Source organism: Scaptodrosophila lebanonensis, unplaced genomic scaffold (assembly GCF_003285725.1).
Source record: "Scaptodrosophila lebanonensis strain 11010-0011.00,11010-0021.00 unplaced genomic scaffold, SlebRS2 tig00000024-arrow-pilon, whole genome shotgun sequence".
In the NCBI taxonomy this organism is placed as follows: domain Eukaryota; kingdom Metazoa; phylum Arthropoda; class Insecta; order Diptera; family Drosophilidae; genus Scaptodrosophila; species Scaptodrosophila lebanonensis.
Genome location: NW_022060538.1, coordinates 7,702,296 through 7,727,028, shown reverse-complemented (window position 1 = coordinate 7,727,028; position 24,733 = coordinate 7,702,296). Strand labels below are relative to the sequence as shown.

General features: G+C 37.0%; 5 protein-coding genes across 6 annotated transcripts in view; 3 read left to right on the top strand and 2 right to left on the bottom strand.

Annotated features, from left to right (window-relative positions):
• The first annotated feature begins 1,508 nt into the window (after positions 1-1,508).
• LOC115621490 (cytochrome c1, heme protein, mitochondrial) lies at positions 1,509-2,535 on the top strand. Its single transcript, XM_030515158.1, has one exon. The coding sequence runs from the start codon at positions 1,509-1,511 to the stop codon at positions 2,469-2,471; it is 963 nt and encodes a 320-aa protein (XP_030371018.1). The 3' UTR covers positions 2,472-2,535.
• Positions 2,536-2,667: 132 nt separating this feature from the next.
• Positions 2,668-3,374, top strand: LOC115620588 (guanosine-3',5'-bis(diphosphate) 3'-pyrophosphohydrolase MESH1). Its single transcript, XM_030513897.1, has 2 exons — positions 2,668-3,152; positions 3,226-3,374. Exons 1-2 carry the CDS (start codon positions 2,733-2,735, stop codon positions 3,340-3,342), a joined length of 537 nt encoding a protein of 178 aa, XP_030369757.1. The 5' UTR covers positions 2,668-2,732; the 3' UTR covers positions 3,343-3,374.
• On the bottom strand, positions 3,359-4,721 carry LOC115620587 (probable phosphoserine aminotransferase). The gene is made up of 3 exons (XM_030513896.1): positions 4,563-4,721; positions 3,824-4,500; positions 3,359-3,761 (listed from the first exon to the last, which is right to left on the bottom strand). Exons 1-3 carry the CDS (start codon positions 4,605-4,607, stop codon positions 3,389-3,391), a joined length of 1,095 nt encoding a protein of 364 aa, XP_030369756.1. The 5' UTR covers positions 4,608-4,721; the 3' UTR covers positions 3,359-3,388.
• Positions 4,722-7,315: 2,594 nt separating this feature from the next.
• Positions 7,316-11,275, bottom strand: LOC115620183 (putative defense protein 3). Its single transcript, XM_030513306.1, has 2 exons — positions 10,806-11,275; positions 7,316-7,432 (listed from the first exon to the last, which is right to left on the bottom strand). Exons 1-2 carry the CDS (start codon positions 11,273-11,275, stop codon positions 7,363-7,365), a joined length of 540 nt encoding a protein of 179 aa, XP_030369166.1. The 3' UTR covers positions 7,316-7,362.
• A 5,457-nt stretch (positions 11,276-16,732) lies between these two features.
• LOC115621239 overlaps positions 16,733-24,733 on the top strand; it is a 40,701-nt gene continuing 32,700 nt past the window's right edge. For both annotated transcript variants that reach the window (XM_030514831.1, XM_030514830.1), the window contains exon 1: positions 16,733-16,875. The gene's annotated coding sequence lies outside the window, so the exon portion shown is untranslated. The remainder of the gene's footprint in view (positions 16,876-24,733) is intronic.

Genomic DNA, 24,733 nt, shown 5'->3' with positions numbered 1-24,733 from the left:
TTCGATTTGTCAAATTCTTTCTTCTAAGTGCTACAATTTTTATTTTTACACAAGGTTTAAGAGCTGTGACATTTTTCTAGTTTTATATTTATAATTGTATCTCTTTCTAGCCTTTCCAACTGCTGATCTAGCTTTTTTCACCGCTGTAGAATTGGCAGCACGGATTGTTGCTGCTGGCCTAACTTTGACGATTTCGTGGTCACACAGTGTGAAGAATAGCTAGGAAATATTGTACCTATGCACCGTTGTTTGTGGGCTGTTACAGATTTTTTACAGATTACTGCGCCAGATAACAAATGAAAGTGCCTGCTTGCCTGCATTTATTAGGGTGTACAGCTAATGCCAAAGAAGTTGAAGTGGCATCAGGAGGTGGAGTAAGAGGTGGTGGCAGTGTGGTAGCAATAAAAAGAAATAAATGCTACTTCATGTTTTGTTTTGAACGGCATAATAGATGATCGGGGCTTTATTTTAGAAACGCGTTATGAAGAAAGATCAACGATTAGAACTGTTTCCTTTGTCTTTGATTTAAGATTCGGTGCCTGGCAGTAAACAGATTGTTCTTACTAGCAATCAATTGAGATTATCTACTTAACCATCAATATTTAAAAGACATTCCAAACAAGCTTTTAAGCAAGGACTTACAAGTATTTCCTAAATCATTGGCAATCCATCAAATGGATTCAAATAGATTTGTTGAGCACATTTTAGGTGAACTCTTCTGAGTTAAGTTGCAATAAAATCATACCCTGCTGAATTAATTAATAAGATACCCCAAACGAAACTCCGAACTAAAATCTTGAAGAACGAAAGAATTTTTGATTTAAAAGACTGTGAACAAACTTTTATTTTTATTGTATTTAGTTGTGTTAAAAATCTATTATATCGATTTATAGATTCAGAAACTTATATTTATTTTGAATATATTCGATTGTAAAACTTTAAACATAACTATTTTAGAACAGGATTAGATCTATTGAGCAGGCGGATCAGTATATTTTACATTCTGTCATCTGGAAAATGATTTGATTGAAACCAATTTCAGAACAGGTTTACCAACAAATGGTATCGCTTTGTAACGTTCTACTTAAAGTTTTAAGGTTACTGTTAATGTTTTCTTTCGTAGTACATCCTCTAAATATATTGCCAGAGGGGTTTGAAAGTTTTAGCAAATACTGATATAACAAGCCAACAGTAAACAATGCCTAAAGAATTTCATATATCCTTTTTTCTTAATAGTTTGGTATATCTTAACTAGGCACGGTGTGTGCAAAGATATTTTTCTTTAAACCGAAAAAAGTTTCATAGTGTGGGTCTATTTAGTATAGCGAATACTTTAAATATTTTATTAAGTACTTCTATCAGGCTAAGTACTTGTGATAGCAAATCGGACTGGCAGTTCCTTCCTATTTTCCGTTGTGCAACACTGGACCGAATGACGGCTGCAGATTATTAGAAACTGTACAAAGTTTTGCAGCGTTAAGTTAATAGAATTTTTGTTGGAGGCGAGTATGGCGAGTAAGATTTTGCGTCTGGGCACAAAGCTGCTGAAAACCGCCAGGAGTCGTCTTAGTCCAATATCTCAAGCGACTCCGGCAAAACGAAACTATTTGGGCTCACGTCAGAAATTGGGAACTCTTGGTGCGGTTGTCGGCGGTGCCGGCTTGTTGATGTACGCGTTGGATGCAAGTGTTGAGGCTTCGGGCGGCGAGGTGCACCCACCGAAGCAAATGTGGGGCCATCGAGGATTGTTGTCAGCCCTGGACAAGGAGGGAGTGCGTCGTGGCTACCAGGTGTATAAAGAAGTCTGCTCTTCTTGCCATTCGTTGCAGTACATAGCATACCGTAATTTGGTGGGCGTTTGCATGACCGAGGCAGAAGCTAAGGCCGAGGCGGAGCAGATAACTGTGAAGGACGGACCCGACGAGGAGGGTAACTTTTTTGATCGACCTGGCAAGTTGTCGGACCACTTTCCCTCACCGTATGCCAACGAGGATGCAGCGCGCTCGGCCAACAATGGCTCCTATCCTCCCGATCTCAGCTATATTGTGAATGCGCGGAAGGGTGGCGAGGATTACATTTTTGCTCTGTTGACGGGCTACTGTGAACCGCCTGCCGGCATGGCGCTACGTGATGGACAATACTTCAATCCATACTTTCCTGGCGGCGCTATTTCAATGGGTCAGGTGATTACCAACGAAGTGGTGTCATATGCTGACGAGGAGGTCGCTGCATCTGCTAGTCAGATAGCTAAGGATGTTGTGACTTTCCTGAAGTGGACCTCGGAACCGGATGGCGATGAGCGTAAGCTTCTACTGATCAAGGTGGTCATGATTTCGGCATTTTTAACTGGCATTAGCTACTACGTCAAGCGTTTCAAGTGGTCGGTGCTGAAGTCGCGGAAGATCGTCTACGTGCCGCCCGGTGGAGGAACTGCTAATGGCAAAGTGAAGCCCCCTAAAGATGAGTGTTAAGGCTCGCAACATTTTGTAGTTTTGTAATTGCTGGAAAGCACGGAAATAAATACGTTAAGAAAGATTTGTTTGAGAATTTCCGCATTGGCGCTTTAGTCCGCGCCATCTGGCGGGTATTCAGCTAAGCTTTTTCTTTGTAATTGTCAGGTAACAGCTGTTTGGCTTTAGCAAGTACCATCACTAGCACAGCCGGCAAATGCCGTTGCATTGAATCAAAACGTAGTTTTTGCAACGGTGGCGAAAGGATCGTATTAATAAAACATGACGCATCCTTCGCGTAAATTCATGGAATGTCTGCAATATGCAGCTCACCAGCATAAAGATCAACGGCGTAAAGATACGGCAGGAACGCCCTATATAAATCATCCCATAAACGTGGCTACCATTTTGGCTCTGGAAGCATGTATTGAGGATGAGAATGTTTTAATGGCTGCCTTGCTGCACGACGTCGTGGAGGACACCACAGCCACATTTAAAGATGTGGAGCAGCTGTTTGGCGCCGACGTATGTGGTCTGGTGCGTGAGGTAACCGACGACAAAACGCTGGAGAAGCAGGAACGCAAGCGCTTGCAAATTGTAAATGCGCCAAAGAGTAGTCAACGAGCAAAGCTCATTAAGCTGGCGGACAAATTGGACAATCTTAGGGACCTGCAGAAAAATACGCCTCAAGGTTGGACGCAGGTGGGCGCTTAAAAATATATAATACATATCAAATGTACAATTAAACGTTTGTAAATCTACTTAATAACCACAGGAACGTCGCGAGCAATACTTTGTGTGGGCCAAGTGTGTTGTGGACAATATGCGAGGGATCAATGGCGTTCTGGATGAAAAACTGGACGAAATATTTCGCGAGCGCGGACTGCTGTAAAAATAAACCAAACCACTTATAATTTTAGCTGACACTTTGAGTGTAGTTAGTTTTTATTGTTTTCATAAAACGCAAGCATTAACTTGGCAAGCTGTTGCGTCTCCGGCAAGGTGATGGCGTTGTAGAGGGAAGCTCGTATGCCGCCCACCGAACGATGGCCCTTTAACTGTATCATGCCCTCGGCCTCGGCCTTGGCCAAAAACTCCTTCTCCAGCGCATCGTTGCCGGTTGCGCTGCCAATGCGGAAGGGCACATTCATGCGCGAACGCACATTGCGTTCCACAGGACAGTAATAGAAACCATTGGATTGATCGATTATGTTATAGATGAGTTGCGATTTGGCGCGTGAACGTTCGGCCATGCCTTCAATGCCGCCATTGCGCTTAATCCATTGAAAAACCAAGCCCATGACATAAATTCTGACAAAGGAGCAAGGAATGTTAGAACAAGTGGCTTAACATATTTTGGATTGTTCACTTACCCAAAAGTGGGTGGCGTATTTAGCAATGAGCTGTTTTTATCCATCAGCTCAAAGTTCAATATGGACGGTGTTGTCTTCAGATGCTGGCCAATAAGGTCGTCGCGTACTATGATGACGGTGGTGCCAGCAGGTCCAATATTCTTTTGAGCACCCGCAAAAATGACACCGAACTTGGTCACATCAATAGGCCGGGACAGAAAGTTGGAGGACATATCGCACACTAGAGGCACACCAGTCGGGGGCACGGGCACAAAGTCAAACTCCACACCTTCTACAGTCTCATTGTCGCAGTAATAAATGTATGAGGCTTTTGGGTCCGTTTGCCACGTGCTCTGTCTGGGCACCTCGACATATTTCGATACCTTTGGCAGTACGGCGTTCACTTTACCGTATTGGGCTGCCTCCTTGGCTGCTTTCGAGGACCATGAGCCAGTAATAACGTAATCTGCGCTACCCGAGCGCCCAATCAGATTGAAGGCAACAGCTGCAAATTGTCCCGTACCCCCACCTTGCATCAAGAGCACTTTATAGTTGCTTGGAATATTGAGGAGAGCACGTAAATCGGCAATGGCCGTCTCCTGAATCTTGGCATAGTTGCTGGAACGATGTGACATTTCCATAACCGAAATGCCGCTGCCATTGCAGTCAAGCAGATTCTTCTGTACATCCCGCAGTACCTGTCGGAATAATTAGATGATGAGAACCGCTTGAAACCGGCTGATGTTTGACCACAACTGACCTCTTCGGGTAACTTGGCTGGACCGGCAGCAAAATTGATAACCATGCTTTTGTATTCTTTGTCGCTGCTATATATGCGTCCCGTTTGAAAGATTCGTGCGGTGTGAGAACCTCGCTAGGAAGGCGTGCATATATAACTGAAAGTGTTGAGCCGAATGCGCACAAAAGCAACGATCGACGTCGGCGTTAGCGGCGTTGCTGCTGATAATTTAAAGCAACAATAAAAACAGGCAATAACAAAGCGTGCGTGAAAACAGACTGGACAAGAGACCTCAGTGGCGTAGCTTCAGATGTATAAATCCGCTTGATCTTTGCAAAAAACAAAACGTGAACAGACGCCACTGGCGCACGCGCCCATGTGTGGGCTCAACGAAGCCAGACAACGACATAAGAGGCAGCGACAGAATTTGATCAAAACAAGTCTCGGACGGCTGCAATGAGAATAAACAACATGCGGTTGTCTCCCCTCATTCCTTGCCCGCTGCTGCTATGCAGTTGGTTTTAATTGCAATGAGCGAATAGGAAAACAATTTAAAATGCAACGTCAAGAGCACATGAGAGCGCATTTGCTTTGACAATTCAAATCGGTACGTGAATGCCTATTAACTTACAATACTAGTTATATTTATATGTACATATTTCTAAAATAAACGAAATACGGGCACAGCAAATGCAAATTAGAACTATGTACATACTAACATGTAGAACACACACATTCTAAATGGCAACTGATTGCTAAACCGGTTAAACGATGTAGTATGTAAATATTTTCTTTAAAAAAAGAGCCGAAAACAGAATACCAATTTTGGAGTGTAAAGAAAGGGATTATGAATTGTTTTACACTCCCAATCTATGCCTATTATATTCAAATCTATAAATATATATGACTCAGCAATATTTATTCTTAAAACAGTTCTAATGAGCTTATAATACGCTCAGTTTTAGCCTGAACTGTAAAAGAAAAATTGCAGATTATTTTAGGATTTGAAAAATTAAGATTACAATTTTGTTGGAATGTTTTTCATTTTCGGCTTGAGAGTAGAAAAATTTTTTTATTTTAATTGTTTGGCTTTTTAGCAGTAGCTTCCCTTCATTTCTTTGTATCCCACATGGCTACACTCTGGGCTTTATAGAAAGTACTTATAAATACAAGCTTTCAACTTTTTCGGTTTTATTTAATTCTTCCTTAATGAATTAGTGATCGAAATTGTTGTGAGCTAAAATGTTACGAACGATTTTCATCTGGAGGAGTGTAGTGTTGCTACGTTATTTATTGGCTGTAACAAATTAAAACACAATAATAATTATATACTGTATACCTTTGGGTTTCAATTTTTGATTTTGTTACCTATGTTAGCCCTGAAGAAAATATCCATAAATATTTGAAGAGCGTCGAACATTAATTAAAGAACCCAATTGATTAAGTTATTCGTTCTGCAAACAATTTGTAATTTATAAATTATTATAAATTGTCTATTGCCGTAATCGCAACAATTATGAATATTTTTTTTTTAGGGGAGAATAACTTGTTTAGATACCTTTGTGTTCTTTATCTTATAAAAAACAGCTAAGTGATTTTGTTATATAAGCGAAGTCTTAGATAAATCTCCTAGTACATATAGCCGATGTATTCAAGGAATACCCTAGTAATGTTTTGGGATCTATTGCTTAAGCTTTTGGGCACTTTACCTCAACACTACATACGATCATATGTATTTGAGGAACTTAACTAAAGTTATTAAGCATATTAAACAGTTTGTTATTATTTATATTTAAAGTTCAAAAAACTAAGCAAAATCGGTATTTCAACTGAAGACAGAATATGCGTTCAACGGTTTTCGCTAATTTTCAGGGAATTCTTCGTCTTGTTTTAAATCGAAAGTTACTATATCAAGACACATACTTGTAAATTAGATATTTTTCAGGATAGCATATAAAAACATTGAAAACATTTCGTTTAGTGTGTAGCTCTTCAATCACTTATTGTAAATTTAGAAAGGACTTGCCACAATGCCTAATGGGTTGGTTCGACTCCATGAAGTCATTCTAAATTCTTTAAACATCTTTAATGTATAGATTATTGTTTGCATAACATTCAATAGTTATCGTTTACTTCTTTATTACTAGTAACCAATACTGTTCTTTACTTTCTGTATAATGTAGTACTATAAAGCAGTAGTAACATTTCATTCTGCAGAGACTTCGAATTTCTAGCTTTCAATCGCTTGTAAGCTTAGGAAGGTGTCCCCACAATGTCTGTTTCGACTCTATGTAGTCATTCCAACTTTATAAATTTTTGTCCTAACCACAAATCTGCACAGTTGTTTAAAATATTACAACACTCGGCTCTTCATTAAAGTGCTGTTGCATTTTATTTTCCATGCTATCCAATTTGGCGTCACTGGGCCACGACCGCTGGACTAATTACTTTATCGTCTCTCACTCGAACATGAAAGGTGCTTAAAGTTTCCAATTTAGTTTTACCAGTTGGCCAAACAAATTTGCGAAAATGTGGTGCTGGACTGATGGGCGGGTGGTAGAGGGGGAAGGAGCTGCCATTGTAAGCTTCAAGTAGGCAACGTGTCTAGAAATTTAAACGTGAGCAGCAACATCAATGAGGGCAGAGGTATTGGCCTTACCATTCATAAACATTTAGTTAAAAGTTACCAATTTTTTGCCAACTTGCATAGAAAAACAATTTGTATACACTAATTTAGGTACTTGTATTTACAATATATTGCCAAGTTATGTACAGCTTTTTCATTGCTTAACTCTTAATGGAAATGTGAATGCATTTGCTTCTATGGCTGCGCCTGCACCTTGCCAATAATGTCGCTCCAGAAGGTTCCATATTCCTGTAGCACAGTGCCGCTGCAAATAACAAAAATGTTAAAAACCAAAATTTTGATCGTTAATGTGCAGCTGTAAAACGAGAAGCGCATGAGTTGTAAAATCGTTGATTGAAAGCAAGCGGACGTTATAAATAGCAGCAAATTGATGATTCGACATTTTCAAATGCATGGAAAAGATTACACCGAGCTACAAAAAGAGCAATCATGGTTCGGGGGAAGCAAAATAGCCCAAAAATTTATGAATACAGATATATGTATTAATACTCTTTCATAAAAGTGCAAGAAGTACAGAAAAGTTCATTCAGTTGAAATAATTTCCTTTGATGGCCTGTCTGTCTTGTTAATAAAAATGGAATTTTTTCTATGTCGGTTAGATTGTCAAATTTCTTTAAATAAATGATTCTTCATTTGTCCAAAAAGGTCTTAAAGATTTATTTCGCTTTTCTTCTAGAACTAGTGTTCGATCAGCTTAAATGAGATTGGCTTAGATGTATTGTTTCTCCGAAATGATTTTTCCTAATTTTTAATAATAATAGCAATCGCATAGTTCTAGTTTACATGTAATTGATTATCTATTTGCCCAAAGATCTATTCTCAGTAACGCAATAATTTTTAAAAACGCAAAGTATATGTCTTTATAAGCATATACATAAGTGTTTATTTTAAAACATTATGCTGTAAATTGGATGGAATTCTTGGGAATAGTTTGTAGAAATATAATTTTGCTAGTTCAATTGGTTTTTTTTAACTATGCTGTAAATCGATGCAACACTTCAAAGTATTTAGTACTAATATATTTTTAATCGTTTTAATTAATGTTGTTAATTGCTCCAAAAGCAACATTTTGAATGCCGTAAATTGGCAAAGTTTAACTAATTCGATAGGGAGGCTTTATAATTGGTCCTCTTACATTAGATATACTCATATTTTAATGACTTTATGGCTATTTCTGAGAGTAATTAGTGCTTACAGCTTACCCATTCACTGTCCTCAATATATAAGTTAATTACTTTTTCTAGAATCCAATTCAATTAGTCACCATTGCAATAGAGATCGACAGTACTTCAACTTTTAATTGGACTCATTAAAAGTTGCTTTAAAGAATTCAATCGCTAGTACGCCCTGTGCTGGAAAACTTTTCACGCGTTTGCTGTCTTCAATATAAAACGCACTAAAATCGAATAAGATCGGTCCAGTTTCAAATTCTTTTTTATATTATAATTGGCTTAAGCTGGCATCCCAACCTTTGTTTGCTAATATACGCGATTATTTCAGTAGCTAGATTATTTATAGGAGTCCTTTATAACTTGGGATGTAGATTCACCCGCCCTGTTAAATCTTCTGTGCAAACCAGCCATAAGAAATGCTTTTCTTTACTTCTCAGTAAATGCAAAATTGATACCATTTTGGAGTTTATTCTTATTCTTATTCTTTCTATTCTGCTTTCAACCGCCTTCTTCTTAGAGTATTTATAAGCTTCATGGATTTTACAATTTAAACTACAAGTATTGCAAACAATTTTGTTTTTTTAAAACTTACACTACAATAGGCTTATGGACTTTTCTCATTTCTGCATTGTGTTGCTTCACCTTCCTTACTGGACAGTGTAGCAGACATTATATTAATACTTATAAAGTTACGCAGCGAGCATAAAAACATCGACAACTTTTTCCAACGTCATTACACGTGTTTTAAAGTCAACGATTTGTTGAATGCAAGTAACTAGTCATAGCTCTTCTGCTTTTATGCTTGTATGTGTGTGTGTGTGCTGTCGTCTTACCCGAATGATTCAATTACATAATGCGTTTTTTGTTGTTCGTGTTGTTATTGCTGTTGGCGTTTGATTATCCGGCATTTTGCTGACAATTATGCGCACATTTACTCACTATGTGGGTCAACGTGCCGTATGATTAATGTTTGCCTTCACGATGATGACGTTGGCAATGATGTTTTCGTTTCTGTCGCCTGCTTTTTTCATCGCCACTAATGGTTGTTGTGGCTGTTGTTGGGATTGGTCGCATTATAGCCAACTCATCGTCAAGCTAGTCAAAATATTTCCTGCAAGGGCTCCCCATTTGCTTGACAATATTTTAAAGTTGTTAGCTTTGTCAAAGGGGATCCCTTTAACTACACACACAATTAGACAGCTTGCGATTTCGTATTTCAATATTGAAATCGCCTTCTCATGCCGTAAATTGGCAAAGTTTAACTAATTCGATAGGGAGGCTTTATAATTGGTCCGCTTACATTAGATATACTCATATTTTAATGACTTTATGGTTATTTCTGAGAGTAATTAGTGCTCTATATTTGATTAAAATGCATTACGAAATGAATACATGTTTATGGATGCTAAGCACCTTTTGTATCATTTGAATGAATTTACACACTTCGACAAATTTGCGACTGAATGAACACGAAAGTACAATTTAACTGATACTTGTACTAACTAAATATGTTACTAAATTTGTCAGCAAAGAATATGAATATCATTTCTTAGGTTTCAGGAGAGTATAGTTCGGACGGCCAAACAAGGCGTAAAAATGAGCAGAAATATACTTATCGGATCTCGATTCAATATGGGATTAAGTGGGTAAAAATGCATCGTTCTGTCTCAATAGATTAGTTAATTTCGCTCGATGTTTCCATTAGTATGCTTGAAGTATTCTTAAAACTCGACTAGATATGTCTCTTCATCTAACTTTATGAGTCGAAAAAACTTGAAAGCTACATAGTCAGCCGATACCAAGTTCTTGTAAACACAAAAATTAACGTTTTTTGTCTGAGTTTTTTGTGTTTTTGTTGGAATGTGGTGTTGAGAAGCAAGAAGGTCTGTCAAAATGCGCTGAATAGTCGGGATTTAGGGGTTTTTCCTATCAACCCGATTACATGCCATCATGCTTGAATCAATTATATTTGTTTCCCACAAACTTGTGGGCTTTTGCGTTTAAAACTAAACGTAGAAACAAAGAAATTGTTGAAAGGCTAGGTACCAATTATTTAATTATATTAAATACAACATTGTAGAGAAAAAAGCTACAAGTAATTTTTAGTCATAGCAATAAAGAAAATATCGCTACTTTTTAGAGTGTTCCCATGTATTAGTGAGAAAGCTTTGTCAATGAAAATAGGTGGAAAGAAAATGCTCAACAAGTAATGAAAAATAGTTGCCACAATTGTTTGTTTTCGAAACCTTTATAATGCACTATATTAATTAATTCGAGAGAAGCCAACTTGTAACCTTATTGATAAATAGATTTGTCTGCGAATTATTTCCCCGTCCGAATGTGCTTTAAATCGTTATTTTTGTCGCTGAAGCATTTCTTGGAATCTGGGTCGCAACTACTTGTTGGCTTTTCTAAACAAACGAATATAAATTTTTGGAGACTTACGTGAAGTAGACATTGCCGCGTTTATTCTGCGGCGCCTTCCAAATCAACTTGGCACCCAACTTATCGCGATTATCAGAGTGCGTTATGGCCGAGCACTCTGGTATAGTCTTGGTGTTCTCGCTCTGCACCCATTCCCCGATCCATTCATTCGAATTGGCATCGCGCGCCTGCAAAAAGAAGCCACGGAAGACGCTGCTCTTTTGTTCGTTGGCCGAATAGATGACCACCTCGATTTGCTGGCCCGGATGATAGGTCTGGGAGGTGGCCACCACCTCGAACGGGTTGGTATTGGGGGGCTGGGAGCGTGCTTGACCGTGGTTCGGTTGATTCGCACGTTGCTTGACACACGTATCCGCCGGTGCGCCATCCGGAAAACCTGTCACCACACTGCTGCACACTAACAACAACAAAGGCAATAGCACGCACAGGTGGGGGGCGAACCCAGCATCAATTGACGCTACAATTTTCATTTTCATTTTTTATTATATTCTTATTTTTGTATTTATTTATTCGAGTAGCGCGACTCGCTCTTGGCTCTTATATCCGTTAATAAAATGTTTTAAACTCGCGCGGCGTCTGCGTGTGCCGGCGGTTTTAAAGCCTCGGTGGCTACCTAAAAAAGATGTAAAAAGCTCTCTCAATAGACAAGCCAAGTTTCCCACACACACAAACACACACATACGATGCCTGTGTGTGCTTTGAAGCCCAAAATGCTTTGTCGATTTTGGTCGGACCAACCAGTTTTTAATGATCGCGAAAAATAGAAAAAAAATTCAACAGCCACAACCACGCGAAGTTCCTTTCCTGCATCGCTCAAAACTGGGTCACACATTAGCGCTTTGATGCAGCCGCGCCCGTCGCAGCAGCCCGCCCACTTCCCTAACACCCCACTTCCCCCTGTCCACCCCTCCACCCCACCATCCTCTAAAATGTCTGAGCAGGGTCGGTTCGCTCGCTCGTTCATTCGGTTTATTTGGTTTATTTGTTTGTTTGTTTTTGAAAAGCACAACGCTGCTCGCTAAGTGCTTCATTGCGAAATTCTTTGCTTCTAATCGCACAACGCCGCACAGTGGTCCAGCAACTAAATTCAGTGTGGACAAAAATATGTGAGTAACCATAAGGAATAACAAGTCTGATAATAGGTCTAAGCCAAACTTTTTACACTTTTGTACACTATAGTATATCCGAAGTGTATAGTGAATTGTTTTAGGCACACAAAGAATCAGCAAGACTAGACGTCTGCTGTTCTTCTGCCCATCTAGATGCATCTGTTCGTATGTCCACCGAAAACTTTTGAAAAATCTCTCTCACATTGAAAACTTTTTTGCTTGAGGAGATATTTTAATAATGTTTGGTATTTAGAAGTTTTGTAAAGTGCCTCATGATATTCTGAAGTTTCAGTAGAACTTATAGTTGCCATAGGAATGATCTGTGCAAAAATTAATCATAACACTAAAATTATTTGTTTATTATTATTATTGTTTTCAACTGCACAAAACAAAGATTACATTTAAAAAATTCAAAATTCCTTACTAGAACCCTGAACTGTTTCTTCTCTTGATCAAATATTTTGCAAAACATAATTCTTCTTCTCTCTTTTAATGCCATTTGTGGCATCTAATATTTGCCTTAAAGAAAATTGAAACACACTCTTATTTCAAGGCAATCAATTGATCAATTGTTTTTTTCCACACGTCTTCTGACCCACTGTGCGACTTGGCGTCTCGTATTGTTGTTGTTGCTGCTGCTGATGTTGTTTGTTTTCGCCTTTTTGCGCATTTTTCTGCACGTTTAATGTTTTAATTGACAAGCGATGCCGTTGGCGTTGAGTTTTTGATTTCATTTCGTTTCATTGCGTCGCGTCGTTGTTGCGTTTCCATTGCAATAACTCAAAGTTGATTTCCTTTCGTGGCATGTGGCATAAGCAGGAGCGGCTGCATGTGTGTATGTGTGTCTGTGTGTGCCAGCCAGCCTGCAATGCAACAGCCACACATTATATCATTCACGTAGTGACAAAAATTGCGTGATGCTGACAGTTTTGTCGTTTTTTTTTATGAAACTTTTAGGCTCGATTTAGAACAGAACTTGCATCGATGCTGACGGTGATGGCTAAGACCAGAAATTTAAAAACTGGTTCTAATATAAACAAGCAACCAAAACATAAAACATGACCAACAATCAACTTAGAAAAGCTCTTTGGTAGTAATGCAAAAAAAAAAAAAAAAAAATCGGGCCCAAGTGTAAGCCAATTTTATAAGAAACTTTGCTAGAATCAAGAAAATTGTTTAAATGTAAAACATGTATTTCTCTATTTCCAAAAAAATTCCCTATACTGTACAAACATTTCAAGCTTATTAGACAAATTGCAGTTTAGGGCGAATTTACTATACATGCTTTTCTAGTTCCATCAAACATATTTGGAATTTGGATTTAGATCTTTTTAATATACATTAATGTAGATAACCATACTTTGATGTTACCAGTCAAGTTAAACCAATTAGAAAGTACTTTTATCCGACTAAAAACTTTGATAATATACTACTTTCGTTTTATCAGCTTAGAGCTCCATTTCTATGTACAATAACAAATACATTTCGGTTTTAATTTCGGAAGGGAAAAAACAGTTAAAGTCGCTCTTACAAATAGGTGATAACCTATCCTGAGAACTTGTCGATATTTTTATACCCTGTACCCAAAGGGTACAAGGGTATATTAGTTTTGTGCGAGTGTACATGGAACACGCAGAAGGAGGCTTGGTAGACCCCACAAAGTATATATATTCTTGATCAGCATGACAAGCCGAGTCGATATAGCCATGTCCGTCTGTCCGTCTGTCTGTCTGTATGAACACAAGGATCTCCGAAAGTATAAGAGCTAGAATAACCAAACTTGGTGTACAGATTCTCCTGAGACCGAGAAAGGACGAGTTTGTTCATTTTTTCTGATCCACCCACCACTGATCAGAAAGAAAGTTATAGCCATATAACCAGGCCCAATGCACACATACATACATATGTATAAGTACACAAACACGCATAAGGCACAATTCTGATGTAAATGTAAATGTATATGTATACATGCATAGAATATTTTATATTTAATTTAGTTAATTAATTAAATTAATTAAGTTAATTAATTAAATTAAATTAATTAATTAATTTAGCATTCCTTTCTTGTTTAACACGTACCGGATCACATTTATTTTGGTGCTTAAATTCGTGAATGCTTACATTTTTTCAGTTTCAATACAATCCTATTGCTTAGATTTAATTCGAGTTACTTGTTCTTGTAGACAGCATTGATATAAAATTCATCCTTAATCGTTAATGTAATATATTGTAAAGCGAATTTAATATTCCTAACTATATATTTATAATAAACAATTGATATTGTTTGATTGATATTTACAAAAAATAGTGCAAAAACTAAAAAAACGAAATGGCAATTAACGAAAATGCGTAAATTTTTATAATAGCTTAGGTACAAAATACAGTTTATTTAAAAATATTTTTTTAAAAAGACCTAATCGAAATAAAATAATTATGGCTTATATACAAAACATTTCAAAACATAAACACCTACAATCAAATATCGTTCTTCTAAATCTACTACAGATTAGTTATCTGAGGAGGTTTAAAATCGAAAGTATGTATATAAAAATGTACTCAGAACAATGAGAGGTCAACTTTTTTTTTTTAATTTTTTGTAACCATCACTAAAAATCGTTTACCTTGCATATTCGCATTATAAGAACGAAAGTAAATGAAAGGCCAGCTGGGCATTTGTTAATTTTGCAGACCGCAATTTGCAGTTCTTGCTCAGCTGTTTACTCAGTATATTTGTTTGGTCTGGCATAAAGTGTGCAAAAAATAGTGTGCAATATTCACTTGAAGTAATTAGTTTTAGGAGCTATGCTTCTTTTAATTGTGTTTGGTCAGGACTCGTGACAATCATAGATTTTGTACTAACAGTTTCCTGTTAACTAGAAGCAGCAACTCTGTTAGTTTAAACTTTTGGGTTAACTTAAGAGTTGGTTGTGGTTTTGTTGTACTGTGTATTCTACATTTTTAATTAGAACGAGTACAACTTTTGTTTACCCATTACCCTCCCTCTCTGCTCCATAATCCTTCAACTAAAACCTTTGTACACGATTCGTTGATATGGCAGCTATATGATATAGTGCAAAGATTTTGATAAAGTTTCAGATTATTGTGAGGCCCTATAGAAGAATAACAAATATATATTTTGAATACCGCATCGCAATAAATAGAAAAGCTTTTGGTACTACTATAGATTTTCGCGGCGATCATTCCTATGATATAGTGCTTTGATTTTTATTGAACTTAAGAATGTTATTGTATTGTAAGGTATTGTAAAAAAGCTATAATAACCAAATTAATAAACAAAATAGTAATCCATCTAAGAGTGATTTTTGCCTCGATCCCATCCATCGCAGTTATATAAAATAATGAGGCTATATGACGCTAATGATAAGATAAGTCTCTATTCTATGTTTGGCGTCTCTAGCTATTGTGGCTTACAAGTTATTGATGTTCATACGGACGGACATGGCTTTCTTAAAGAAGTGGTTCTAAATAAATTTGAATGGAATGTTTGGTTTTCAATCATTTTTTTAAACTAAATAATAAAAAAGACCTATTTCAAGTCTCATCTTGTTGTGCATTATTTTCTATATACATTTACATATTTTTACATAACCAAATCTTTTAATAATTTATTATGAATTATTATTATTATTACTTTAAAAATCATTTAAAATGAATCACGAATGTATATCACTGTGGTATAGTTCTATAGTTCTTGTAATATAAATTGATGTACTGATGTACTGTGTGTGCTTTATTGAAATGTCTTTATAGAAAAATTGTAAATTGAATGTAAATATTGACAAAACGACGATATAAAGTATTGCCTTGCTCGACGCTCACCCATATCATACTTATTAGAACCCTTGCGTCCCTTTCAAAAAATTTCTCAATGTGAACTGATAGGTGAAATAATAAAAATAATTTAAATGAGCAATACAAATGGCATTAAAATGAAAGCATGTGTCTTCTAAGTGCTCGCATAATTAGAAAACATAAAAGTAGTTCTAAAATATGAAATTTTATAAAATATTTGACTCTATAATTGAATTGAGTGCTTCTAATTAAGCGACATGACAACGTTTTATGTTTCCAGTGCTTTTAAGTCAGTAAATGCCAAACATTCTGCGCAGATGGAGCCGCAAAGGTCAGTTAGCCAGTTCATTAGCCAAGTCCAGTGCTTGACCGCAGCAAAACCAATTGAGGATGTACTGCATAGAGTTATGGTTTATGTAGAAGCTCAGCTGCGAAAATTAAATCTCCCCGGCGAGACTATGTCCGACAAGCCAGCATGGAAAATGACATTTGTGCCACATCACGCCCAAAGTTTTAACGTTCTGCTTACAAACCGCAGCGAGCTATGCAGGCAAACATTACAACAAGTACAAAAAAGAATCAGGCAAGCAACCAGCCAGGCAACCAGTCAGCCAACCAGTCAGCCAACCAGCCAGCCAGCCAACCGGCCCTTCAACTGGCCCCCGGCAATGCATGCAAAATGAAATCAGAAAGGAAGAAAGCGAAAAGGGAAAAAACCGAACGAACAAACGAAAAGTGCTGCCTTAAACCGATGTAAATAGTAGATTTTGGCACTTTGTAGGCCATGCAGGGAAAATCCACTTCATCAAATGGCGGGACGGGATACAAAAGTGTGTCACCTGCAGGCCCGTATAGTTCAGAGCAGTGCGCATGTCCTGTGAGCAGATGCCGCTCGTTGGTGTATAACTTTCACCAGCAAGCAAACGTACACGAATGCAAATACCAGCAAGGACTTGGACTGATTTCGACACGCCAACGAAATCTGCGTTCAGACCGCAGTCAGTCGTTATAGCGCGTGGACGAGTTGTGTGCGACAAAATCGTGACAAAAGTGACAAAGGAATATTATATAGAAAGAAGAAAACTTACAAATACTATAGCAGGAGCAGCAACCACAGACAACGACCATAAAAAGGCAACGAGGAAATTGTGAGCCATTTCTTTATATGTTTTAGACGCGTCTTTGTGTGTGTGTGTGCGTGTGTTATCCAGTATGTGTGTGTGTGTGTGTGTGTGTGTGTGTGCGTGGGTCTGACTGTGTGAAGTCAGCGAGTGAAAAGCAGAAAGCAAAAAGGCAACTGTGCAACACACGGCAAATCGTAAAAAAATAAACAAAAAGAAAAGCAAAAACACTAACAGCTACTACAAAATATTGAAGCACAGTTGCTTCTGTTGATTTTCAACACAATATAAACAGAATAAAAAACTTTTTGCGCACACTGCAAGCATTTTATTATGGAATGCAAATATTTGAGCATGAAACTTTTTGCTTTAGCGGCGATCCTCGACGAGTGCAAAGTAATTAAGTGTGTTGGTCCTAATTGGTTGTTGGTATGTAGGATGAAAAGTAGAATAAAGAAAATCAATGCGTGGTGCGAATGTACATATGTACAATGTTTGAATACATACATATATAGTACACAGATATGAAATTTATATTAAGCATACTACGCTGGGAGAGCAGCGCAATAATAATAAAATAAACTCTCACGTGACGTATAAAATCGCTACGCACTACTTACTGCCTTAGTCAATATATTTCTGAAGAATTCCTACCCAGTAGAACTTTTATTAATGACTTGCAACAAATATGTTGCCTTCTAAAGTTCTACTAGACACCTGCAGTCTTCCATTTGTTTTTATTAGTGTTTGCCGACTTTAGAAACGGATGAGGAAACAGTCGCCATGCTTTTATTTCATCTGAAAAGTTTACAAGTTGTACTGATTAACTTTTAGTTGTGTAAGTGAATAAAAATTAAGTAAAATTATTCTAAAATTGCAAACGATCAGTTGACGAGCATCGTTAGCAAAAGGTGTCAAGTAATTAACTTTTATATTCACGAGGCTCTGATTTTTCGTTTAATTAAATACATAGGAAGATAGATCAGTTTTATAAGAAACAGGTAGTAGAGAATTATCGGAAGCATGTCGTTGAAACTTATTAGAGATATGAGACTAGCTCAATACTTTTAAATATTGACCATTCCCATAACGTTTTTATCCACAAAACTGGCTTAAAATCTAAATGTTCATACATTTTTTGTGTTAGATATTTTTGGTATTAAAAACAATTTAAATGTACCAGATGTTCTAACTATTTGTTGTAAAATACATATGGCAATTGCTTTCTTATGAAAAAGTGTCCAATAAAAACAAAAATCTTCATGTTAGATTCTCTACTGTGGCTTCACTTCAAATTTTGATTAAAAAATTATATTCGCTTTAATAAATCTTGTCACTTCGAACGAAGAAGTCTTCATTTTTGATAAACGTGTTTGTATTATACTTTTATTATTAAAATTTGAAATAGCATATGGCGCGTCTTTCATTGTGAAAATAAACAAAAATAAAGCTAACGAAAATATTGGTAACGAAGTTCCATCAAGTTCTATTGGGTTAGTCTGTTTTCGTACCATTTGGCTTAAGCGCACACAGACACATACACACACACTCGTACATTGTTGCCTACAGGCTTAAACGAAGGCACGCCAACTTCGAACTTTGCAAAATGTTTTTGCGCAGCAACGACAACAACAGAGGCACCTCTAGTACACATACTTACTATACTACCTCTGCCTCTATGCAAGGTTCAGTCAGTCAGTTAGTCAGTCAATCTGTCAGGCAGGAAGCATATGATTATGATGAGTGCGGTATTGCATACTTTTAGGGGCAACGACAAAATGGCAGCCACATGTTGTTGCTTTTCTTGCCATTTTGTTGCATACATTGAATTTAATGAACTGTCAGGGCTGCTGTAGATATGTGTATGTGTGTGTGTGTGTTTGTGTAAATTTCTTCGTTCGGCCATGCTTTGCTTTTAATAATTTAGCGCACTCACCAACTAAATGGCGCCTTTAAAGTATAAAATGGCAAGGCGACCCCAATAAGAGGAGGGCGCTGGAAAAAAAACCATTTAATGCCGCTGCTTTCTGCGTGTGTGTGTGTGTGTGTGTGTGTGCTTGTTTGTGTGTGCAACAGCAACAGCAACTACAACAACAAGCCCAACAACCCCAAGCTAAAGCACACTAACACACTTAGCGCAACGTCGACAACAACGACGATGACTGAGGACTACGTCATCCTAGCGAGCAAGTCAAAAAGGCAGAAAGGCAGGCAATCCAATAAACAACCCTGGCACAGCTGAACAAAATGAAAGTTAAAATGCATTCCAACATATTACATATTGAAGTTGGACTTCATTAATGCTAAATTGAAGCATTTTGAATTACCATATCAGTTGGATCGCTTATAAACTACTAAAATCTTAAGTTTACTGACACAAACAAGCTTTTAAAAGTTCATAAAATATTTATACAAAATTATTGAAACATACATTTTACACGGTTGTTGTGTTGTTTAGTCCGGCAGTCGCCTTATATATACATATATGCCTTAAATATGTTTGGTAGAAAATGTAGTAAACAGTAGTAAAATAAACTAAAATAATTGAAATAGAAAAGTTATTATGAAAGTGTGCTGAATTTTATTTATTTTCTGATCCATACATAATCATTTATAATGCAATTCCTATCGCCATTAGATCAATCTTTACCATCTCTGTATCTCACCAGAAGGAGCTGAAGGCCTCTGTTGCCATAGCTTAGAAAAAAAATAAGCTAGCCTATAATTTTATTATTATTAAGTTAGATTAAATAAATAAATAAATCTCACCAGAATGCTTAGCAGACATTAAAACAACTAGTGGATCAGAATTATACATAAAAAATACACATCAAAACAGATTTAAACATCGAAGTTAATTTCAAAAACTAGTGCTTCAGCGCACCATTCCAATGATAATTTCTTTCAAATATAAAAAAGCATAACAATCCCTTTTTAAAATATCGTTAAGACTATATGTTTTGGATTTGTTAATAAAATATTATGAGGGCCTATACAAAAACCAAAATATTAATATTTTAACACCAGTTTTAAAAGTTTCTATAATGAATAACGAAAATTCGTTTATTTTAAAATAAAGCTACGTCAACTGTTGATTCTTAATATTTAAATAATTTAAAACAAATTGCTTCTTAAAAAAGGTGGAAAGCGCGTCAACTGCAAACTAAAAGCTACCATGATGATCCATAAATTTATGTTTAGCCAACTAGATATGAAGATGATGTCATTTTCAATGTGAATTCATGCCATTGTGCAGTTTTGTCAAAAAGCTTCAAAAAATAAGAAAGGTGTAGAATATTTTGAATCTTAAATAATAAATATTTGTCCTTTCTATTGTCAATTCATGCCATTGTGCAGTCGAGCGAGTCTGCGCTGCCTGGTCGTCGTCACATTTTCGCATTCACAATCACATCGCGTGGTATAGGCCTGACCTCCACATACACACACACACACACACACACACACACACACACACACAGACACACACGCACACACATACATAGTATATACATATGTACGATATATAAGAACATGCCCATGGCATGACACGAACTGAACAGAACAAAACAGAACGGAGTTATACGTACTCAAAGCATTTCGGATCGATTTAGGATAGACATTGCGGCAGCTGCTGCTGCACATTGCTGCACATTAAGTAACTCGCAATTACTGACGATATGTCCATATATAATATTTATATAACTATAGTATGTATGTATGTATGTGTGTGTGAATCTGCTGGCTCTGTCGTCATCAATTGCATTGTCAAAAATCGAAGAGCCTAAAAATATATGCGAGCTATTTCACATTAGAATCGAGCCCTGGGGCATTGTTTTCTGCATTTTGATTGTCGTGCCAAGTGTTGCAGTAAATTTCGACATCATCAATGCCAGAACCAGCATGACCCTTGACCTTCGCCAGCGGCAACACCATGTGCAGCGTACACACACACACACACATGCTCACTCAACTGCCATTTATGCTTCGATTTCTGCTTTCCGCCAACTGCAAAATCATTTCCCATCAAATCGCATGTCGTCTTCTGCGCAAAATGTCCTCGTCGTAGAGTTTTCGTTTATAATTTATATTATTATTATATATTTGGTTCGTTCTCTGCTTCTGCTTCTATTTTTTGCTTTTGTTTCACTTGACTAGCGAGCTTGGCCTTGTGCATCCGTAGTCCTTAAATATGCCGAATGGCATTTGTCCCAAAACCAAGATACAAGCCCAGAGACACACATACATACTCTTACTTACACACATTTGTCTTGCGGCATCAGGCCATTTTATGGCCTATTAAAATATGCATTTAAATATACATATATTCGTTATATGTATGAACGTTTTATATGTGTGCGTATGTTTGTGTTTCAGGCGCCTCTGAAAATTGAAATTGTGCGGTTATTTTCTCGCCATTTTGCTTGTGCGATGCTTGGCGTTGATTGCCGTAACGCCCAATTGGTTTACAAGATTGAAATAATGATGGTTATTTGAGAGAACTAAATTGTTGAAAGCAGTTGATGAATTTTCTATAGTTGCGCAGTTTAAAAGTGTAGGAAGGAAGTTAAGCCCTACATCTGTTCTAGAAATACAAATAAAATTTAACTGCTAGTTTGAAGAAAAGTAATTACTTAGTGTAATACGAAAAATGGACAATAAGAGCTTCCCACTGTATATTAATTCTTCATCTCCGCTGTCAAGCTGAAGCTCTTTAATAGAAAGCGTTATAGAATTTTGAACTAGCCTTTCAGACTGGTGTTACAAGCCTTTGGACGGCTTCAACGTTCTTAAAGTACCTTTCATGGGCAAATGCAAATTTCCGAAAATTTCCGGAGCCAAGGCAGGCCAATGTGAGAAGTGCTTTTCGGCTAAAATGCGATTGTTTTTTTTTTTTTTTTAAAACTAGTCAGAAATGCGGTAAATAAATACAGCACTAACCATTTGGCCATTTAGAACGATCTCCAGATAAATAGCTCGCTTCAAATCGTATAAACAAATCAACATTGTCTTCACTTTTAACTCATCCTTATGATGATTTTTCTATTATGGCTCATCCTTTTAAATTCATAATTTTTTATAACCAATAGTAAATATAAACAATCACGCACAAGAAGATTGGGTCTTTTTTTTGACTCTAGTGTTTTTTTTTCTGTTTAATCAAAGCATTGAAGCCGTGCATTCAGATTAGCACCTTAACAATACATTTTTTCAAATATAAAATAGCCCAACCTCGAGCACTTCCGCGCGAGGATTAATAAGTTAGTGGTGGCTTATGCTTATCTAAATGTTTTGAAAAAACCTAATCGTTTCAGTCTTCGCAAAGGTCTAGCAGGAAGGAGTCCTCTTGCAAGCAAACTGCAAACCTCATTGTTCGGTTAAAATAAATTGACGAATCGCCATTGAACCCATCATAACCTATCTTGAAGCGCGTATACCCCATTCCTGTACTCCGCCACAAAATATACAACTATTATCATAAACTTGTTGCATCAAAAATAAGTTTTACCGAGTTTACAACTCATTGTAAATTAAATATTTAATACCATACTATTAGGTGATTATTCAAATTTTTGGTAGAAGTGGGTTACAATAATTTTTCTTTGCAAACTTTACATACATTGGTATTCTCATTCACCTTATTAAATAATTTACAGATTGAGCTTATTGTGCGATTTGTTTTAACGAATATTTGAGGACTTATGGAACTAAACTAAAGAGTAGTATTGCAGTGACAGATATTCATAGCTGTGTCTACCTTTTCCACCATTAACACTTCTTTGTTGCCGTGATAAAGTAACAAATCCATAAGTATTGCTCATATCTACTGCAAAAAGAACAAAAGACATTATAGGGTTCGCAATCTCTTATTCGGTTTATAAATGTATGCCTATCGCTTGTGATCTTGATCGCCATTTGAGTGGTTATTAGTTTATTGCTTTATCATACCCTTAGCAATTCGGGGAGCTACTACACTTCATTGCCTTACATATCACAAATTTTTGGTACATGAGTTTCCTAAAGTGGTCAGAAACGTCGTCGACAAATATGTTGATGAGCATTTGACAGTCACCACAGTCACTCTCCATTGTAACTATTTATTCAGTCTTTGCTAAATACAATGTGGCTTCCTGCTAACCGAGCTGTGTCCATAGCTCTATAAAGCCATGTGCCCTGCTGCTTCTATGTCAACAAATACGCGTGGATGTCTGTCATTAGATTTTCTCAATTAGCTTAGGGTGGAGGGCGGTAGCCGCCCAGCATGTTCTACCATGTCTAGTGGCTGTTATTTTTTCATATCCTTGGATCACTTAGTGAAGATAATGAGCCACGTCTCATTCGCGTTGCTCTGGACCCGACTCCCCAAGCCAATCTGAGTTCCATCCTCAATGTGTTGCCTACGACTGGACTGTGGGCCAATGAATATTTTTCCGTGATAATACAAGTCCATACATACAGCATACATATGAATGAAGTTATCCGACATACATGACCTTATATTTGTATATAAAGTCGATGTATGAATCACATATGTACGAGCTGTGTGAATAATTTATTCGATTAATTATTTTAATTCTAGCCCTAAGTTGTTAATAATCCATTTACTATATGTAGAATAGTGCACCTATTATTTATGTAAGATATGCAAACAATTTTGACATTGTCCTCTTTTATTTGTGAGTGTACTCTTTGGGTGAAATTTTATTTGTATTCTATATGGCCGGTTCTGCAATTGAAAGGTCAGCAAACTATATATTTTTAGACTGACCTCTGCAGTTGGTTATCAACTATTTATAATTCGAAAACCGCAATGGGTCATGAACATATGTACAAAAAACTTTTCGACACAGTAGCTACATAAATGGTTGTTTGTTCGAGGACGTTGTCGTGCATTTAAACTTGAGTTGTCGACATGTCTGTTGACACAATACGGCGGTACTATCCCACCTACATACACACACATGCACACACACACACACCCATACAAACCGACACCCCTACAATCTCTCTCTCTCTATCCCAGCAGACGCCCCCCACATGCGTTTCACTTAATTGCTATAATTAATTTGGCTGAGGTGAGCCTGCAAATTGTGTGTGTGCGCTAGTCTATAAGTAGCTTGTGTACTAAACTGGCATCTCTGGGGCTTAAGGAGAACACTGCCATTTCTACAACCCCCTCCCCCCCCATCAGCTCCGCAAATGACTCTGTTGGCCCATTTCGCTGATGACACAAACAAGGCGAGAGAAGCAAGCGAAAACCCACTTGAACCTTGTTGGTGGGGAGCAAAGACTTGGTGTTGCTTTCATTAAACACCTACATACATACATACATGTATACCTAATGCAAGGCTAAAATGTCAGACCAGTTTTAGACATACACACATATAGGGTGTTTGCAAATTTTTGCGCAAAATGTTTCAACGACTAAAATATAAATACAACTGCACGAACGCTTATAATTATGTTTTCAGCTGCAAAAAGATAGATTGAATAGTTAGTTCATGGTTAGTTAGTCCTGAAAGCCTTAAGCGTATTTTTAATAAATATTGGAAAGCTTCATTGTCTCTTGGACTGAAGCTAAGATGAATTATTTGAAGAAATTTTTTGCAATATTCTGTGCTTTATGAATCGATCAAAATTGTTCAGTTTCTAGCAAATTTATCTCTTCTATCAATACATTCTTCAGTTGATGGATGGAGATATTTTTAGGTAGCAGTACATTAATATTAAGGACACAGCATTTATGTTCCCGAAATATCTTTTCTGTACAGGGTATAAAACGTTAGAATTATCAATAAAGTGCGGGTTATTACTGGACTGTTTTGGACGCACAATGTCTACAACTTTTGGGAGAAGTGTACGGTCTATCGGAGCATTTTTGGACACC

What these genes read in the sequence shown, in the direction of transcription:
- LOC115620587 (XM_030513896.1), bottom strand. Translation starts at nt 4,607, where the DNA reads ATGGTTATCAATTTTGCTGCCGGTCCAGCCAAGTTACCCGAAGAG. An exon ending in CAGCCAAGTTACCCGAAGAG is followed by an intron (nt 4,501 to 4,562) that starts GTCAGTTGTGGT and finishes TTATTCCGACAG; the next exon opens with GTACTGCGGGATGTACAGAA. An exon ending in AATACGCCACCCACTTTTGG is followed by an intron (nt 3,762 to 3,823) that starts GTAAGTGAACAA and finishes CTCCTTTGTCAG; the next exon opens with AATTTATGTCATGGGCTTGG.
- LOC115620588 (XM_030513897.1), top strand. Translation starts at nt 2,733, where the DNA reads ATGACGCATCCTTCGCGTAAATTCATGGAATGTCTGCAATATGCAGCT. An exon ending in CGCCTCAAGGTTGGACGCAG is followed by an intron (nt 3,153 to 3,225) that starts GTGGGCGCTTAA and finishes TAATAACCACAG; the next exon opens with GAACGTCGCGAGCAATACTT.
- LOC115621490 (XM_030515158.1), top strand. Translation starts at nt 1,509, where the DNA reads ATGGCGAGTAAGATTTTGCGTCTGGGCACAAAGCTGCTGAAAACCGCC.
- LOC115620183 (XM_030513306.1), bottom strand. Translation starts at nt 11,275, where the DNA reads ATGAAAATTGTAGCGTCAATTGATGCTGGGTTCGCCCCCCACCTGTGC. An exon ending in CGCGGCAATGTCTACTTCAC is followed by an intron (nt 7,433 to 10,805) that starts GTAAGTCTCCAA and finishes TGTTATTTGCAG; the next exon opens with CGGCACTGTGCTACAGGAAT.